This window comes from Myxocyprinus asiaticus, chromosome 23 (genome assembly GCF_019703515.2).
Source record: "Myxocyprinus asiaticus isolate MX2 ecotype Aquarium Trade chromosome 23, UBuf_Myxa_2, whole genome shotgun sequence".
NCBI classification, from domain to species: Eukaryota; Metazoa; Chordata; class Actinopteri; order Cypriniformes; family Catostomidae; genus Myxocyprinus; species Myxocyprinus asiaticus.
In genome coordinates, this window is record NC_059366.1 from 22,553,459 (window position 1) to 22,572,768 (window position 19,310).

The 19,310-nt window shown below is 39.8% G+C and overlaps 1 protein-coding gene across 3 annotated transcripts in view; it reads left to right on the plus strand.

Annotated features, from left to right (window-relative positions):
* The first annotated feature begins 909 nt into the window (after nucleotides 1-909).
* Nucleotides 910-19,310, plus strand: part of LOC127414191 (zinc finger SWIM domain-containing protein 8-like) — a 52,415-nt gene continuing 34,014 nt past the window's right edge. For all 3 annotated transcript variants that reach the window (XR_007892755.1, XM_051652013.1, XM_051652014.1), the window contains exons 1-4: nucleotides 910-2,678; nucleotides 13,478-13,631; nucleotides 14,004-14,098; nucleotides 17,275-17,447. Coding sequence is in view for 2 of the 3 variants with exons in the window: in XM_051652013.1 (XP_051507973.1) it covers nucleotides 2,501-2,678; nucleotides 13,478-13,631; nucleotides 14,004-14,098; nucleotides 17,275-17,447 (600 nt within the window). In the remaining variant the exon portion in view is untranslated. The remainder of the gene's footprint in view (nucleotides 2,679-13,477; nucleotides 13,632-14,003; nucleotides 14,099-17,274; nucleotides 17,448-19,310) is intronic.

A 19,310-nucleotide genomic window follows, 5' to 3' on the forward strand; every position in this document is an offset into this window, starting at 1 on the left:
ATAAAATTAGTTCATTTAATGTAAAAACAGATAGTTGCTGTTCCATTTACCAAACTATAGTTTTAATTTTGTTTACTAAGTTTTAAAAAGTTGATTTTCCTCATTACTTTTAGTCAAATGTTTCCCATTTATTTTGAATTCATAATAGGTACACTATTTGAAGATTACTCAATTCAGTTCGATGGAAATTTGTTATATAATTGAAATGTGTAAATGTTAAAATTAGGCTGATTATTATTATTATTATTATTATTGTATAGTTAAACATGTTTATCAAAACTTTACATTCTTAGGAATGTTTAGACATCAAATTGGCCCCAGCATAGCAGAAAAAGATTTGAATGTCTGTCCTTGTATGCTCCTTATTTTCATCAACTGGGAATGATGATGAGAATGCAAAAATGAACAAGCAATTGCGTAATGTTAAAGCATCATTATATTAATCTCCAACATTGTGTTTGTATGTTCAAAATTCATGTATGCATTGGTGAAACGAGCTACACTGGAACATAAATACAAATAAAAACATGAACACAAAAGATTCTTGTTAATGGTGAAATTAAGAAAAAAGGTCACTTTTTGTGTCATACCAATACAACAAATATGATCACAGAAACTCAGGTGTGCATTGCTCAGAGAAGCTCTATCCAGGCTACCCAAGGTTACCCTGTTGCACAACAAATCATGCATTCATTTGTTGATATTTACATATATTTGCAAGGTCAAAAAGCACATATTTGAAATGTATTACAAATGTATGAGTTAGTACATTAATACTTGAATCTGAACAAACGAATGCATGCATTATTGTGCAAATACAAATCATTTAAACGGAGAAACTAGTGTTTGACTGTCTGGATTTAATGTCGAGCGGAAGTGCGGATCAGCTGATGCTGGAGAACCATCTTCACGAGCAGAGGAGAGGAGGGGGGTCAGGACGGAGAGAACAGGGGGATCTCGATTCCGAATTGTCGGCTTAAGAAAGACATTTTGGATCCAGAGAGCGGTGGCTGCCGGGAGTTCGTCGTGGGGATAGAGAGAGAGGAACTTATAAACGGAGGACTAGACAAGAACCGGCCGGTGGCACAACAAGACGAGCGGCTGACAAGCTTTTACATACAAAGGACAAGAAATAAATACAAGAGGCAGCTAGATGTGGCATAAAGAATATTAAATATGTTTGCCGTTGATGGACGTCTGGCCTGGTCGAGCGGTCAGATGTGCATTTTGCTCGTCTGACTTTTCTATGAGAGACACTGAGACACAATGCTGAGATAAGAGCACTGTCACTTGCTTGTTTGTTTTGGGTAACCAGTGGCTCGAAAACACTCGGTGTAGGGACCAAGACGTTCGTGTCAAAACATTGAAACAGTGTTATTCCATCAGGTTGTATGTTAGGGCACAGTACAGCTCGTGTCTGCGGGTGCTGCCAGTTTATTTTGTCATGTTTTTGAACGCAGTAGTCTGAAAGTGTTTGGTATTTCGGGCTAGCCGGAAAGCTAGCACGCTAACCGACTAGCCTCTCAGAGTTAGCAGAGCTACCTCGAACAGTGTTGGGGGGTCGAAATAAAATTACAGCAACTGAGTTGTTTTGGGTTCAAATGGGGTTACTACTGTGACCTGTTCTCATTTAAAATAAATAAACTCATTGAGTGTCACAGGTTTATTTAGGGACCCTTTTCCTTCTCTTGTTTTGTTAGCCGTGGAGCTGCTGTGGGACTCAAAGCTCAGCTGATTGGACAAACAGAGGTGAAGGGTTAAATTAAATCCAGAGAAATACATAACTTCTGCCTCACAAACCCCCTAAAACATTACTAACGTATGTTTACATGCAAGCGAGTAACTACAGCTCGTGCTGTCAGAGAATATTATTTGCTGTGTAGTTTTTCCAACTTAAAAGCAATAGTGGGACAGGCTTCAGACCACTGGAGAGTTGGTTTGTTTTGAGGGGGCTTATTTTATTATTTTATCGCCGACTAATGCGATAGATATATACCTCATCAAAGGTCCAAACAATATATCTCTGCGGTGTTTTTGTCGTTTGAGTCTACGTTGGGAATGAACTTGCACTCACACATAAATATGTAAGACACCTGTTATTTGGCACAAGAAATATATTTGATAACACTGTTTGAGTTGATTGAATATTTAGATATGAGTTGTCACTTTAGTCACAAACTAGACACCTGACCATCTCCAACAAATGAAGCACATTCTCAAACGATGGATTACCAACACATAACTGCACGTCTGAAGCTTTAATATGATAGCAGTGATGTGCAAGTGCTCCATTTTGACATATTTTTGAAAGAAAGAGTCAAAAAGCACAGTGGTTTTCTTGAGACTTCGCAGGGACTTCCTTGGTTGAGCTTGAGTTTCCCCTCCCCCTGCTGGAACTCGCCCGAGTGCGAGTGTCACTCTCTCAAAACAACAAAAGCAAAGAGGCACGTTTAGCTGAAGTCTTCAGGTCTCCGTGTGAGAACCGTACACAGCGAATGTAATGGAACTGATGTTCGCTGAGTGGGAAGACGGAGAGAGGTTCTCCTTTGAAGACTCGGACCGTTTTGAGGAGGACTCTCTTTGCTCATTCATTTCTGAGCCAGAAAGTCTCTGCCAGAACTGGAGAGGATGGAGGAAACAGTCTGCCGGTCCAAATTCACCCACTGTGAAGATTAAAGGTAATACAAATATCTTTTTTTTGTGAGTAGCGAAGTGGTTTATGTGCTGCTATTGTAGCGTGATCACTACATACCGTGTCTTGACTGCCCTTTTGACCTTAGAATGTATTCTTAACTTATAGACGACACTGTCACGTGACTTTTCCTGTTCTGAGGTTCCAAGTCAAAACATTCCCCCATAACCCTATTGTGAATATCAGTTAAAACATAGGCTAAAACGTTTCCCAATTGAATGTCTTTGTAAACTAGAGACATTTTAAAATACAGGTTACCCTTCTGGTTACACTCACATTGATCTCGCTGTAACTTATAGAACATTTGTAAACATTCTATTACATTAAAGGAACATTCTGGGGTCAGTACAAGTTAAGCTCAGCTGGCAGAATATGTGGTATAATGTTGATTACCACAAAAATAAATTTGGTACTGTCCCTCCTTAGAAAAAAAAAAAAAAGAAGCAAAAATCTGGGTTAAAGTGAGGCACTTACAATGGAAGTTAATGTGGCCAATCCGTAAACATTAAAATACTCAGTTTCAAAAGTTTGTTAATATGATTTTTCTTTGATAAAATTGTTTCCTAACCTTTTTTGTGTAAAGTTATCCAATTTTACAACTTTGTTGCCATGGCGAGTAATGCAGTAAACCCTGCATTCCTGCAAAAACTGCCATTTAAGCAACTTTACAGCTCAAATAATAGACAAGATTTTACAGAAGAATTAATGTATGTGCTTTGATAAAATAAGCTTCACATGTCTGCTTTTAAGCCCTCCAAAAATTAGCTCTGTTCATTCTCATTGCAAGTACCTCTTTTTTGTTTTTCTAAGAAAAGGAGGGACAAGTCAAATTTGTGGTAATCAACGTTATGCCACAAATGTGGCCGATTGAGCTTAACTTGAATTTAACCTTGAATATTACATTATTCAACACTGATTTCTGTCTAACTAGTACGGCTAAAGCTTGGTCATTGCAGCACAACTTTGAGTTAAGGATTATGTTTAGGGAGGTTTGGAAAAGGAGGCGTTGTGTTAGTAATGGAGTTTAGATTAAGAGAGAGAGCGAGTATGATGGGGGGTTGGGGTGGAGTAGAGCAGAGGGATGTAAGAAGAGCTTTGTCTTGTGCAGGTCACTGCCTCAGAGCAGAGGGTTGTGTGGTTAAACAAAAAACCCCATTTGATCGATCTGCATAATGCTGCTGATCTTGCACAGTCCAGTTTGAGACACCAAATCCCCCTGGTTTTTTATCTGGATCAGTTCTAAAAGTAAATAAGAGGTATTTTACATGCCCAAAGCCCATTTTCTTGGCACTGGAACTGACAGAACGCGATCACTCAGACGTGGCTGTTTATATAGCACTCTGTGAGCCAGGTGTCTTTGTTCTCGTTGTCGGGCAGTAGGGTTTGGAGCAGTGGGATGTCAGACCAAGCATGAGATGTTGTCTCACCTATTCACTGGCTAACAAAAGACAAAGCTGTCTAGCAGCCTATGTTAACTCGTCCTCTATTGGTCACCATGGTGTATAGTCAGCCAAAACTGGCTATGAGTGTGCCACCTGATTCATTGGGATCTCTCACTAACACTTATTGTTGCTGAGCAGCTGTTTGTTGGCAGTACCTTTAATGAATCACCTGTGCCCAGTGTTGTCGTTCTCTGTGACTCCCACTGTCTGTGTTACATATTATTTTATCTTCTTGTGGTCTGTTTTATTCATGACCAAGGTAGTTTACTGTCTCCTCTTTTCAAAGTGACAGTCGGTTATGTGGGTGTCTGATAATGGTGAAGTGTGGTTTCTACTATATGAGCATCATTCATTACCTTGCTTTGCTTGACAGCTGAAACTTGTCACAGATTGTGTGAAGACAGGAGAATGGTAAAATTTTAATAGTTTTGCAGACTCTGAGAAATGCAGCCTTCAATAAATTTTTACCACCATGGTGGTTAAGGGCCAATCACCACCTGTGAACAATGTAATGCGGTGGTTGTAGGGCGGGGGAGGGAACAGTGTTGCCAATTTAGCGACTTTGTCGCTAGATTTAGCGACTTTTCAGACCTCTTTAGCAACTTTCATTCAAAAAAGCACCTAGCGACAAATCTAGCGACATTTTGGACAACCCTTAGCTACCTTCCGTAGAAGTCGCCAGTACTGCCCCGCGAGTGCGTGGTCTTGCTTTCCTGCCCGGACTCGGAGGCACACCTCTCTCTGCGTCTACTCTGTTCAGTGAGACTGACAGAGAGAGAGGTGAGCAGCTGAGAAGGCGGAGCAGCACAAACAGTTGACCGCACGGCAGCTGACATAGACTTGAATGAGCTGCGCGTGTGCAAACAGCGTTGTCAAGGACCAATGACGAATCTGTATTGTTTGCTCCCTTTTGTTTTAAATTTAAAGAGTTTAATTTGACTGTTCATTTTTATTCTTTTCATGCACTTAATCACAAGAGATTTTAGACAGTTGTTCATTCCTGTTTCTGAACTCTATGAATTCAGACACTTACTTAGACAATAAAATAATAGTGGTTTGTTATGGCTGAGCGCTGTGTGAGAGAAAAGAAAGTTTCTGTCGCTTCTAACTTTCTGTCTGAGTGATTGATAGATATAGGGAATTAATAGGGTATTACAGTATGTACGGTAAGCACAGAGAAGCAAACAAATGTAAAGGGTGGACACTGCAAAATGCAAATGAGACGCGATGATGTCACGGATATGCTAATTACCGTATGATGTCATTTAGCGACTTCGAGCAGGCTTTAGCTACTTTCCATTGAAACTAGTTGGCAACACTGGGAGGGAGTGCTCGCAAATGACGAATTTATTGCGCATCAAACTTTAAAAAGTGCGTCATTGAACACAAAATATAAATTAAGTTTTAATTTGTAAAATATCACAAAATACTCAAAAAAAAAAAAAAAAAAAATAAACAAAATAAATAAAAAATAAATGCAAAAGTTTTTGCATTGGTTTACCATTTCTGTCTGTTATTGGACTTATACAGCCGATCTTATACGCCACTAACTTCAAAGACTAAAAATATTCCAGATGTCAGATTCGGTTAATGTTGTTAAACTCCAACATTCAACATGATTAAATATCACTATATAGCTGGACTATAATTAAATAGTTCAGTCCTACCTTTGCTGAAAGCTTTTCAATTGTCAGATGCTTTTAATTTTTTGTGAATTATGTTGCCAGTCGCACTCAATACACATCCAGAACACGGTTAATTTCATCAACGAAATTACACACACAAATGTGTGTGCTGATTCCATTTACAAAGACAGGATTATGAGAATAATTTTAACAGTTTTAATTCAGACATTGTTGACGAAAATATGACGAGAAATAAACAACACTGCAAGATATCACCAATGCACTGACAATGTTTTGGAAGAAGAAAAATCTTGTTGAATAAAACCTTGTTTATTCAAATGATCCAGTCTTATTATTGTGAGGATTTTTTAAGCTGCATGTCGAGACGAGACGAAAGCGCCGATCCCCGGTGAAGCACTTTTATAATCGCCTACTTTCAAATGCATCATAGATATGTATATATATTATATTTATATATATATATATATGAGATAAACAAGCCATCAACAGAATAAATATATTATTACAAATTACATCTGCAATGAAGCGAATGCACAACAGAGTTTGAACAGCTGAACTTGAGAGAGTATTGTGAGGATTGCCCCGTGTGTGAGCCCCGGTAAACAGAAGAGCTTTTTAATAACTTATGTTTATTTTCTGGCATGAGCCCTTTCTTTTAATGTTTGTTGACATGTCATCAAGAATAAACTCTCCTGTGTGTTAGTTTGTGAAGGAATTTAGGAATTGTAACTTCAGTTGGGGACGAATGGACATGTAGTTGATACACCTAGTCGTTTAAGGTGCAGTATGTAAGATTCAGTAACGCTTGTTATTAATGACACCTGTGGCCGTTAAGTGAACTGCAGCCAGCTACCTGTTACTAGGGCACACACTTCATAGGGACGCGAGTGAGTGAGCATTGGCCAAAACAATGATGTAACGTACAAAGAGACTGAACGTGATTCACCGGCATCATGCTGACAGATGAGGTAGCATAATTAAAATTACGCAGTTCTGATTGTTTTACTATAAACTTTGAAACTGTATATTATATTTGACTCTCCAGTGCTGGAACAGGGCTAAAACAAAGTGTGGATATAGGTCTGAATATGCGAGACTGTAGATTGAAGTAATCACTTTTCTTTGCATGATACATTGACTGAATTTATACGATAGTCTATGTCGGCGTTAGCTAGCTAGCTAGCCAGCCAGCTTTATCAATAGCTGTTAGCTAAATTTGGTGGATGATGACAGTAGCTGTTTATAAAATAGACTGTGTTATAAATGTGTTGACACAATTCAGTATTGATGTGATTCCATCACAACTGTCATTTTGATATATCGATTTGCTATTATTTTATAATAATAGAATGTATATATTTTCTGTATAACCAAGTTATGTTACACTAATGAATGGGTCTTTTTGCATTATCTTGAACATTGTCTAGAATTCATTTCATGTATTATTGTAGTTTAGCTAAAATTACACAGATCAATCCTTATGGCACTATATTTCACATGCTTTGCAGTTATGTAAGCTTACCTGTCCAATAAGAAGAACGCCAATTCAGGGTCTGTTTTGATCCCCAAAACCAAACGAAGCTCCCTCCAGGAATCAAATGCCCTGCCGATGTTCACTCTAGTTTTCACTCGACCACGATCACGTTCCCGCTTAGCCAGACTGAATTCAGTAGATAAATGTTTTTTTTATTTTTTGGCTTACTCAGAGTTTGTATAGGAGTCGGTGTTGTGCTGGGAGCCAGACGTTTGCTGGATTTCATCTCTAAGATAACGTTACCTAGTGTTACAGTTTGTTGTCGCTGTTGAATAGCGGAAGAGAAGCACTGAGGCAAGTCACATCCTTTGGATTTTCCCGGCAAAAGCGACCTGCTCCCTTCGCATGAAAATCAGTCTACAGGCTTTTATAGGCAACCTAGGAAGTCTGGGAAGGGCTCATTTTTTAAGTTGCATTACAAGCCGTTCACACATTGGCAAAAAAAGGGTGAATATTACATGAAAATTGTTACATATTGCACCTTCAAGTTAAGGATTTATTGTCATATGTACAAGAAACAGTGTTATACAGTACAATTAAATTGTGGTGTGCGTTTGGCTTGAGTTGCACACTAAATGCGTATCTTGTGAATATGCAGTTACCATAATGCGCTGTGTAGCGCAAAATCAAGAAGTCTCTAAAAAACGAAAAATTAATATGTCCCTATGTTAAATAATCCACAACACCGTTACTAAAGATCTAATACTTTATTATACTTCTAAAATATTATATAGAAATTCATTTCAAGCTTTCATAAGGTCTTTTATGTAAGTTGATAGGTTTACGTCATTGTATGGAAAAAGGATGCAGTGAAAGTGAATAGTGAGTGACTGAATCTAACACACTGCCTAACATCTGTTTTGTGTTCCATGGAAGAAAGTCATACATGTGTGGAACAGCATGGAGGGTGAACACATGACAGAATTGTCATTTTTGTGTGAACTATCCCTTTTAACTAGTATGATAGAGCATGTAGTTGGGTATCAGTGCACTCTCTCTGTTAATGTAATGTGAGATCTAGCTCTAAGGTGACAGAGTGCAATGGATTGTTGGTGTTCATTTCAGATGGAGCTTGGTAACATTTAATGACATGGGTATGTGTCAGTATTGCCCTGTGGCTCATTAGAGAAAATTACATTTGGTTATATATCTGATAATGAATTCTCTCTTATTCCTCCAAAAAAAGAAAAGATTTGTAGGATTGGGAGCATTGAGCCCACATGACACAGTCAGCCCATCCCTTGAAAGCAATCATCCATTAGGGATTTATTTTCATCTCACAACTTTTCCTTGTACGAATGAAAGCTACCTCTGAAACCTGTGGCTGAATTCACTCTAGGTTTTAGGCATGAATAGTTGGAAGTTGTTCCTTAAGGAGTATCTTTTAGTCTGTTTTTCATACTCGCAGCTTGGCTACTTGGCTCTTATCACTGTCTGGAGGAAATTGGTTTCTTGAATCTAGGACCCTGCAGGATACCGGAACCCCCCACCTCAGTAGGCGGACAGTGTTTAGTCCCAGTTGGCAGCGGTCCTGTTTTCTCTCTATTTAGCCTTAAATGTAAATTAACAGTTTGGTTTTGAACAAAATAGGTTTCCTGAGGTCTTGAACCTCATTTCTCCTTCTCAGGCCTGTTCTCTCAATTTGAAGGCATCTATGTGGCTATTGTTTACAGAGCACCTATTATGGTTTTTAAACTCTAAACTCCTTCTTTTAGAGAGCCTACTCTGCTCAGATTGGTCAGATGTCCCAGTCTGTTGTGATTGGTCTACCACTTAGTGTAGAGTTTGAGGGAGGGTCAAAGCTGTTCACAAGCAGCCAAATTATGTAGGTTAGTACAGGAAGTAAGTTTGGAATTACTAACGACTTGTCAGGTATTCAGAATCGGTTCTTTCTTTTGGGAGTCAATGCTGTGTCTCGTTGGGAAGGCTGCGTCCTCCGGAGGTCGCATTTGTCAGCCGCATACGTCATCGAGGCTGTCTCGTTTCAGAAAAGTAAGCAGGACACTTCGAATGCGACCTTCTTTCACGGGAATTCGAAGGATGCATGAGGGGTATCCTTCGTGGGCACTCACAACCCACAATTCTTTGCTTCAACAGAAATGTCTAAGAAATAACTGCAATTTGCCAGTAAATATGATGTTCAAACGCAAGTAACAGTTGAAGTACCTCTGTAGATGGGTGCAGAGTATATAATATGTATAATTATATTAATATATAATTAAAGTATTAAACTAAAAGTACACCTGTAAAATCTATTTTCTTTTCTCTTTACATCATTACAACTCTCCTAAAATGTACCTCATGCATTCCCTTCCAGAGGGACTTTGTTCCCTTCTCACTCAAAGCGCTCACGCTTGTTAAAGTGGTGTGCTGTCATAGCAACCATGATACGTAATGTTTCCGTTTGTCCTACAAAGGCCGTCTCGTTTAAACGAGACTTGTTTAAAGGAGGACACTCGCTATGCTGCAGCCTTCAAAGGACGCGTCCTACCTAGCATGCAGCCTTCCAAACGAGACACAGCCAATAACTCCATTTGTCGTGCTCTTTGTTTTTTGAAACTTTGCAGACTTTTTTACATTCACAAACAGCTATATAGCACACTACATGGAAGGTAATATTTGAAAAACCATAATAGGTGCTCTTTAAACAATTTATTTGTTTATGATTTCAGATAGTTGAATGTTGAATGAATGATTGTAACACAGAGTGGCTTGGAAATGTATGTTACAGAATAGCAATTATTTTGTCAGGTTGGTCCAAAAATCATTATATTTGATCTGTATTTTAAACCTACTAATCTGACTGCCTTTAGCCCAAAGTTTACTTTGATTTTGACGTGAACACTCAGCGTCTACGTGCAGTCGAGCGCGAGCCTGTCAAAGTATACTTCATTTGACCATGCATGTGTTCACAGGCGGTCGGCGCATACGTGCTATGGATCACCGGACTTTTTTTCTTCCGAATTTAAGATCCATAAAGATGTCTTTATAGTGCTTCAGAATCAAGTTATACAAATGCAGGTATCTCCTGATCTCCTCACACACACACTCCTGACATGCACATCCACTGTTGATGTTTCCACCTTCGTCTCCTTTTGTTTACCGGCTATTAAATCTACTTCTAGCGCTTCTTCGTGTCAGCAACGGCTCAACGGTGAGTGTGGCCTCCTTGTGGACACACTAATTTGTGCAAATAATTAGAGACACATGCATGTTCTGAGCATTCAAAGATGTGCGGTTAGAAAAATCGGGCTGTGTGCGTATAGTGCTCGCATACGCTGATGACGAAAATAGCGTCACACTTCCTGTATGCGGACGCTCAGCATTTGTGTCTGACCGAAGTATACTTTGGGCTTTTGAGTGATATTGCTGTTAGCCTTAATTTGATTTCAGTTTAAGATTTTATTTGGGGCTTTTGAATAGGGCTGGGTATTAATACAGATTTCCCGATTCAATTCGATTCCATTTTGATTCAGTATTGATTCATATGGGTTTATTTCAGTTATAAAAAATATGGTGCCGCAGATGGCTGCTTCGGTGTGGAGCTCTCTAGTGTTTTTGTTACTTTTGTTTGTCATGTTTTTGTCACTCTTTCCCGATCAGTTTCACCAGGGCTGAACTGCTGAATATTCAGCAGAGCATACCTGATAATTTTTTGCCGGTGTTTGATTATTCAGATGTTTTATTAGACATTTATTTGGAGGTGCAGTGGTGCTCTACAAGCAATCAAAAAGACGCATGCGAGGGAAGTGAGGCTAGGAAAGCTTCAGGCCCAGACGGTGTTTCATCTGCCTGTCTGAATGTCTGTGCTGACCAACTGGCCCCCATCTTCACACAGATCTTCAATAGATCACTGGAGCAGTGTGGGGTTCCCTGCAGCTTCAAATGCTCCACCATCATTCCGGTCCCCAAAGAACCCAAAATCACAGGACTTAATGACTACAGACCTGTTGCTCTCACGTCTGTGGTCATAAAGACGTTTGAGAGACTGGTTTTGGCCTACCTGAAGGACATCACTGGACCCCTTTCCGTTTGCTTACCAAGCAAACAGGTCTGTGGATGATGCTGTCAATATGGGACTGCATTATATCCTTGCAACACCTCGACAGACCTGGGACTTGTGCAAGGATCCTATTTGTGGACTTCAGTTCAGCCTTCAATACCATCATGCCTGATCTTCTCTCAACCATACCGACCCAACTCTCCACGCCCACCCCAGTCTGTTGATGGATCACCAGCTTTCTAAAAGATAGGCAGCAGCTTGTGAAACTGGCGAAACTCACATCTGGGACCCTCTCTGTTAGCACTGGTGCTCCTCAGGGATGCGTTCTCTTTCCACTGCTCTTCTCCCTGTACACAAATGACTGCACAGCAAAAGACCTCACTGTCAAGCTCCTGAAGTTTGCAGATGACACCACGTTCATCGGCCTCATCCACGACGGTATCGAGTCTGCATACAGACAGGAGGTTGATCAGCTGGCTGTCTGGTGCGGTCACAACAACCTTGAGCTGAACACACTCAAAACAGTGGAGATGATAGTGGACTGCAGGAGAAAAACCCCCTCACCATCCTGAACAGCACTGGAGTCATTCAAGTTCCTGGGCTCTACCATCTCTCAGGACCTGAAGTAGGACACCCACATAGACTTCATTGTGAAGAAGGCTCAGCAGAGGTTGCACTTCCTTTGCCAGCTGAGGAAGTTCAGCCTGCCACAGGAGCTGCTGACACAGTTCTACTCGGCAGTCATCGAGTCTGTCCTGTGTGCATCTAACGGTCTAGTTTGGTTCAGCCACCAAATCAGACAGAAGGAAATTACAACAGACAGTCAGGACTGTTGAAAGGATTATTGTTGCCCTCCTGCCCACCCTCCAAGACCCGTACGTCTCCCAGAGTGAGGAAGTGTGCAGGTAGAATCACTCTGGACCCCACACACCCTTTCCACTCCCTCTTTGAACTGTTGCCCTCTGGCTGGTGCTTCAGAGCACTGAGCACCAGGACATCCAGGCACAAGAACAGTTTTTACCCTCAGGCCATTTTCCTCGAGCAATTAAACTGCCTCAGGACTCCCCCATTGTGCAATAATGTAAATACATATCTCATGTACATATATAAATTCACACATTTAATTCAATAACTGTACATACCCCTACCTTGCACATACACTACCACTTGCACATGTTCATACGCCATTCTGTTTTATGTCCTATTATTTGTATGTCTATTTATACTCTTACCTTGTTTTATGTTCTGTGTCTGACTGTAATGTTCTGTGTGCACTTGTTTCTCCTATCAGCAAATACAATTCCTTGTGTACATGAGAACACTTGGCAATAAAGCTCATTCTGATTCGGTTATAATGTCCCTTTTGCTTAAAATAAAATTAATTTTCTCCCAGCTTATGCTGTTAATTATACAGTGGACTGTTTAACAAGGTACATTAGGAAAATATAAATTTGACTAGTTATATATATATATTTTTTTCACATTTTGGCTTTTTAAAAATAGGTATTCAATCAATAAATAAGATATTATATTTCATATATAATTTTTGTTACATATTTATTGTTAAATTGCATAATTTGTACTATTTACAATTGTTTACATTGATTTGTTGAACACGTGCTAAAACCGGTACTGTCTCTTTAACAAAAAAAACTGCATTTCTGTCAAGAGCATCTGTAGAGGAGTGCATATTAACTAGAGATTCAGTATTCAATGACAAATGGGTTGCGTGATTCTCATCTTGGACACACATTTCACGGAACAACTTTTACTCTCAACACGCTGTGAATGGATCTAGCTGCTGAACACTTCACGACTAAACTTAACAATTACTGTTGAGTGAAATGTAAACATTTACCAGCCAGTTGCCAAATATATTCACTTCAGTTGCATAGTGCAATATTTGGTTGCAGATGCAAGTGATTTCCTCTCATTTTAGTAGAGGGTTGCGTATTGAGTGAAAGATCGATCTTGGGATTTAAGAATCAATATCAAGATCATTCAAATGAAGATCGCAATTAATCGGGAAAAACAATATTTTTACCCACCCCTACTTTTGAATTTTTGTTACTTTTCACTGTTTCTTTTTAGTGTAGTTCACCTGCAGCTGCAAGAGCATCAAGCACAAACAAATACCCAGATTTTACTTCCTTTTCATAGATGGACAAGTCATCCCCCTGGTGGAGCTGTCAGCCAAGCAGGTGGCATTCCATATTCCATTTGAGGTGGTGGAAAAGGTCTATCCTCCTGTCCCTGAGCAGCTACAATTACGGATCGCCTACTGGAGCTTCCCAGAAAATGAGGAGGACATCAGGTGAAACCCTACAAACCTTATAACAGCTTTGTGTGTGCATGAATTCATATATTTTCTTATATTCTGTTTTTTTTATTTTTATACTTATGTAGCTTTTCATAGTGAATGGAAGTGGACAACTAGGGGTGTATTACAGAAGTCTCCTAACTCTAGAATCCTATTTTATTTGTTACCAGTGACCATGGCGATTTCAGTTAGGATCAAGTTCTATTTCATTTGTCCAAACTTTATATCTTATTGATTACATTTTAAGCTTCATTTTGAAAGCACAACATTACCAGAGTAACTTAAGATTTACAGAATGACAAGATGACCTGTTGAATGCTTAAATGTCTGCTCTGTTTAATCTCTTTATCCTCCCTGTATTTTCAGATTATATTCATGTTTGGCTAATGGTAGTCCTGATGAGTTTCAGCGTGGTGAGCAGCTCTATAGGGTGAGAGCTGTGAAAGACCCTCTGCAGATAGGTGAGAAACCAAAGACGTCCCACACTTCCACCAAAAGCATTTACCATTACTTAACACATACATCATCCAGTTATAAGTGCTGCTTTTGATCAGTTGGTTATAAAAGTTGCTCGAGGTAATTTGCTCAACTGCACTGAGTCTTAATTTATTTGCACCCACTTGTTTTTGTGCAGAGACTAAATAGTTTACCTACAAAAGTTATCACTGTTAAATCATGCTTATGTTTAGACTCATCTGACCCCTAAAGTGCTGGCCTTTTGCTCTGATTTACTCGATACTTGTTCAATGCTAAGTCTTCATATAGCTTGAGAAGGAATCCGAGGCGTTGCACATAAGGCTAAGTGTGTGTGTAAGTGTTTTGAGCACAGGCTATGTAATTGAATGCTATTGTTGGAGGCGGTGGGCCGTACAGCAGAGGCACATCATGATGTAGCTGGCCCGAGCTTGACCCAGCCCGCACACATGCACACACCCTGCAGGAGTCGTCCTGTATTCCCATTCACAGAGTGTTTATACTGCCTTTAGTCCGGCCAGCTTTTTAAAAGGCTACAACATCACTTTGAGCTGTGTCATGATTATTGATAGACTGATATGTCGGTCTTCGATTGGCCAAGTTAAGATTTGGCACATAGATTTCCTCGTATCAATTTGAAAATCTACTGTAACTTTAGTCATCACTAATATAGTAAAGTGCATAATGATACATTAAGGGTGCTTTCGCACTTGGTTCGATTGCTTGGACCGAACCTGAATTCGTTTCCTCCCCCTCCTGCTGCCTGCGCTGGCTCTGTTCACATAATTTTATTTGAGTCCGAACCGTGGTCCGATTACATTATCAATGTGAGTACAAGCGGCAGCTGTTTACCACTGTAGGTAAAAACTCGAGAAGACGTCACTGTGTTAAGTGAAGTATTAAAGTTTGTCTCTTTGGATTTACCACAAAAACTTACCATGCACAGAACAACACTTGTGTTTGTCTCCTGCGGATGCATTGAATATGCAATGATGTGATGAATATTTGTGTTTCTCTGCCACAAGCACGTGGATGCATTGCAAGAGACGTGAAGAATGTGAGGTGCTCTCTGAAGGCGGTGTATTTGGACACAAGCAGGAATGAGAAATAATTATAATATTTGCGATTGCAAGCCTGCAAAGATGCAAATGATATGTCATCACAAGCGGTTCACTTCCATGATTTGGTATGATAGCATTCATATCAGCAGTGAACCATACTGGAGTTCACATGAACCGTAACCCCAGACCACCTTTTCAAGCGGACTCGGGTGCGGTTCCCGAGTGCGCACCCGAATTCGGAAAACAGCGTTCACATTATCCAAACTAACCCAACTTTGACATCATTCCACACCGGGTGCGCACCAAAAGTGCTAGTGTGAAAGCACCCTAAATCACCACGTGCTGTTCAAACAGATCTACCTTTCAGTAAGGTTAAAATCCAAATACTTTGTTTCTCAGAAGCAAACTTCCACGTTTTTGGTTGCATTTTGACAACACTAGGACTTTGTTCCTCTGGTTTATGTGGGTTTTTACTCCCTGCTTGTTGTTCACAGTTGCGGTAGCACACTTTTAGAGGGGGATTGTGGTCAATTTTATGATACTAAAGACTTATAAGAGTTCTAGCTGGCCTGGCCAATCATTGGCCACCCATTTAAATTATCTCATAACTGTCCCTCATGGCCAAATCAAACATACTCTGCCACTCAACCAGAGCTGAGACAGAACACTCTTTACACAGAACAGCTGCACCTAAAAAGGAAGTGCTTCCAAAACTGTTGCCTTTGCACTTTGTTTACCCTCATAGTGAGAATGTAATGCTAAAAAGACTAAGCTCTAAGGATCAGCCTGTACCTGACATGCCCAAAACTCCCTGGTTGTTGTTGCAGACTTATTAATCTATTAAAAAACTTTGCTGAATTGCCCGCAGGGATAATTGTCAAGTAGACTCATTCAGTCACTTAATTGTTCATTGTATATATGAGCTAAATTCTAGTTATACCACTCAGGAGCATCAGGTTTACCATCGTTAAAGGGATAGTTCACTCAGAAATGTTTTTTAATTCTTTCTTCATTTACTCACCCTCATGTTGTTCCCGTATGTGTGGAACACAAAAGATGCGAAGCTGAATGTGAGCCTCAGTCACCGTTCACTTTCATTGTATTGAAAATTGTAGATTCAATTAAATTAAATGGTGACTGAGGCTAACATTCTGGAATAAGGACTGTCATACATATTTACAAAGACATGAGGTGAGTAAATAAAGAATTGTTCATTTTTAGATTTTCCTTTAACAATAAATTCTGTCATTTACATATAATTGGTTATAAACCAGTGACATTTGCGGTCATGATGTGCTTGTTGGCCCAGCCAGCTGTTCATTCATTTAAGAAAGACACTGTTTTATTACAAAGGTTTTTTTTTTAACAGAATTTATTATGAAATTCATTGGACCTTTTGTTTTAGTGGGGATGGCTGACTGGAGAATGTAGGTCAGGAATAAAAGAGTAGAGGGGTGCCTTTGGCACAGACAGGTAGACTGAAAGAAAAAGAGGCAGTGTAGTAAAGTTGGCCCATTGAATTTGGAGCAGCGGCTATAAGCTGAAACCACCCACTGCCCCCACCTCTGCTCGTACTGGCCAGAGGAGTGCTGGCCACTGTCCAGTGGGTAAAAGCTCTTGGCCAACCCTCACACTCGACTTTCCACACACACACTTTCTCTCTCTCACTCTCTCTCTCTCTCTCTCTCTCTCTCCTATCTATCTCATATGTCTTTCATTTCCTGTATGGTCTGTACAGTGTAATACCTATTAAATCATTCAGTCTAACAACAGTGTTTTAAACGATGTTCCCCCAAAATTTTAAAGACCACCTCGTATCAGGGAAAGGTGTATTTGTGTAGGCTCCCATTTCTTTATTTCTTTGATTAAACATGCAAACATAGATTTATTTTAAAAGGGCATGGCAGGTAAAATGGACGTGTTGGCAGAACAATATCTCCAAAAACGAAGCAAAAAGTTAGTTCTATTAAATGGTATTTTACCATCATTGACTCCCCAAACCCCTTGGAAATTTTTATTCAGAGTGTAAAGGAACTGTGAACTAGTTTTGTGACTAAATGTGTTAACACCGACTGACAGGCTTCTTTGGTTCTCTTAAACAGGTTTCCACCTCAGCGCCACAGTAGTGTCACCTCAGGCTGGCCAATCAAAAGGAGCTTACAATGTGGCCGTAATGTTTGACCGCTGCCGCATCACTTCCTGCAGCTGCACGTGTGGAGCGGGAGCCAAATGGTGTGCCCACGTTGTGGCCCTCTGCCTCTTCAGAATTCACAATGTAAGGGATTTTAGATGAGAGAAGTGTTCTCCAGTATTTATCTTTCTCCTTTTTTGTGGTTTTTCATATTTCCTTTGAAGTGCAGTCATTCAGTAAATTTACATGCGCATTTAGAATTGCTACAGAAGGTTTTGCATAGTTGAGCTTCAGTCTTTCTATCTCTCTGTCCAAGTATTCATGACACAATGCATAATAGAAAATTTGAAGGAAGGATTTCAGCTGAGGAATTGTGTCAGAGCATGCAAGTGCGCAATGACGAGGCCAACTGTGGTCTGATTAACGTGTGTACATACTGGACAGCTGAGTTACAGTCGCATATTCCAAGTCTGTTAGTCCGACTTTGCAAAAATCAGACTGGTGCGATTTCATCAATTTTTTTTAAATGCATGTAAACGTACTGAAGGAAATGCCCCCTATGTTGATCTAAATTGAACTAGGAAGCTTAAAATTAAAAAAACATTAGGAGAATCACATCAGAAGGAAATTAAACTCTTAATATTGTTGTAATAAAGTTTTAATGTGTCTGTTGTTGAACCAACACTGCAAACCCATTTGCACCACTTTTACAGATAACTTGAAAAAAATGAAAGCATTAAAATAAAAACAAGCAATGATTCTCAGTATATTTTAAAACAATGTAAGCACAAGCATTTGAATATGCACAATGGCCTGCTTCATATGAATATATCTGTGGGGTAGATTTCACATACAGCACATGCATGATCCATCTCTAGGTTTCGTCTATCTGTGTAGAGTGACCTTGGGCATGAGAGCACTGAGAAGCTTTTGATTAGGTTTGAAGCCTCCCTGTGGGTCAGGAGGGTGGAGGGAAGGATCTGTACTATTGTGATATCCCCCTCCTCATAGGAAGGCCTGCCACAGTTAGAAAGACCCAGCAGCCCAGGCCGTGGGTGGCATTTTGCATTTGCATGTGGGCTTTGTCTTTTGTTTGCTGCCACTAGGGGAAATTGTAACAAACGTATTTTGCATAAACTTTTACTCCCATGGTTTGGTCGTCTGCGCATGCGCCTGCCATTGACTGTACTAAAAGAGTATGAACGTGCTGTACGCGTCCATATGAGCTTGTGGTCAAAAGAGTGTACTTTGAATGGCTGAGCACTCGACTGTGTGCGAAATGTAACAACACACGGAAATACGAAGCACACCCTAGCCTTTATACTGTAATGCATACGCTGTATTATATACTCTGTTTTATAATACTCTGTACTGTATTATTATTGTACTCTGTTTTCCACATGTCTATAAGTCATTAATAATAAATTCGTAATAAATTGATTTAAATATTAAAAGTCATGGAAGTTTGTACAATGAATATAAATTTGTGCACAAATGGAATGGACAAAAAGGGGGAAAAAAACAAACCTAGAATGGCATGGAAGAGTCATAGAGTATGTTTACATGGGCAGTTATAATCGAGCTACCATGGGTTTTAGCATTGTCGAGCTACAGTCTTAATCTCTGTCCAAGTATACATGACCCCATGCGGAATCGAATCGCTGAAGAATGGATGTCAGCTGAGGAGGTGATGAAGATGTTTTCCGGTTTACCGTTTGCATCATAGTAGCGCATCTAAGAAGTCAACTACTGTGACAACAGTCACAACAACATGGACAACTTTACAGCCATTTGCGTCTCTTACATTCTTTACGTGCTGATTTTGGTGTAGATCAGATGTACATTATCCATTATGTTTATGGAGAAGTCCAAAGACATGAAGATTTTGCAATTTTGTTCCCGGATTGTTCTGATACGAGCTCTGCTTTGCTTCAGTTTCATCCTTCTAATCGCTGTGTGAAGTGTAATAATAACATTTAGACTGAAGAGAGGTGTCGTGAATAAATA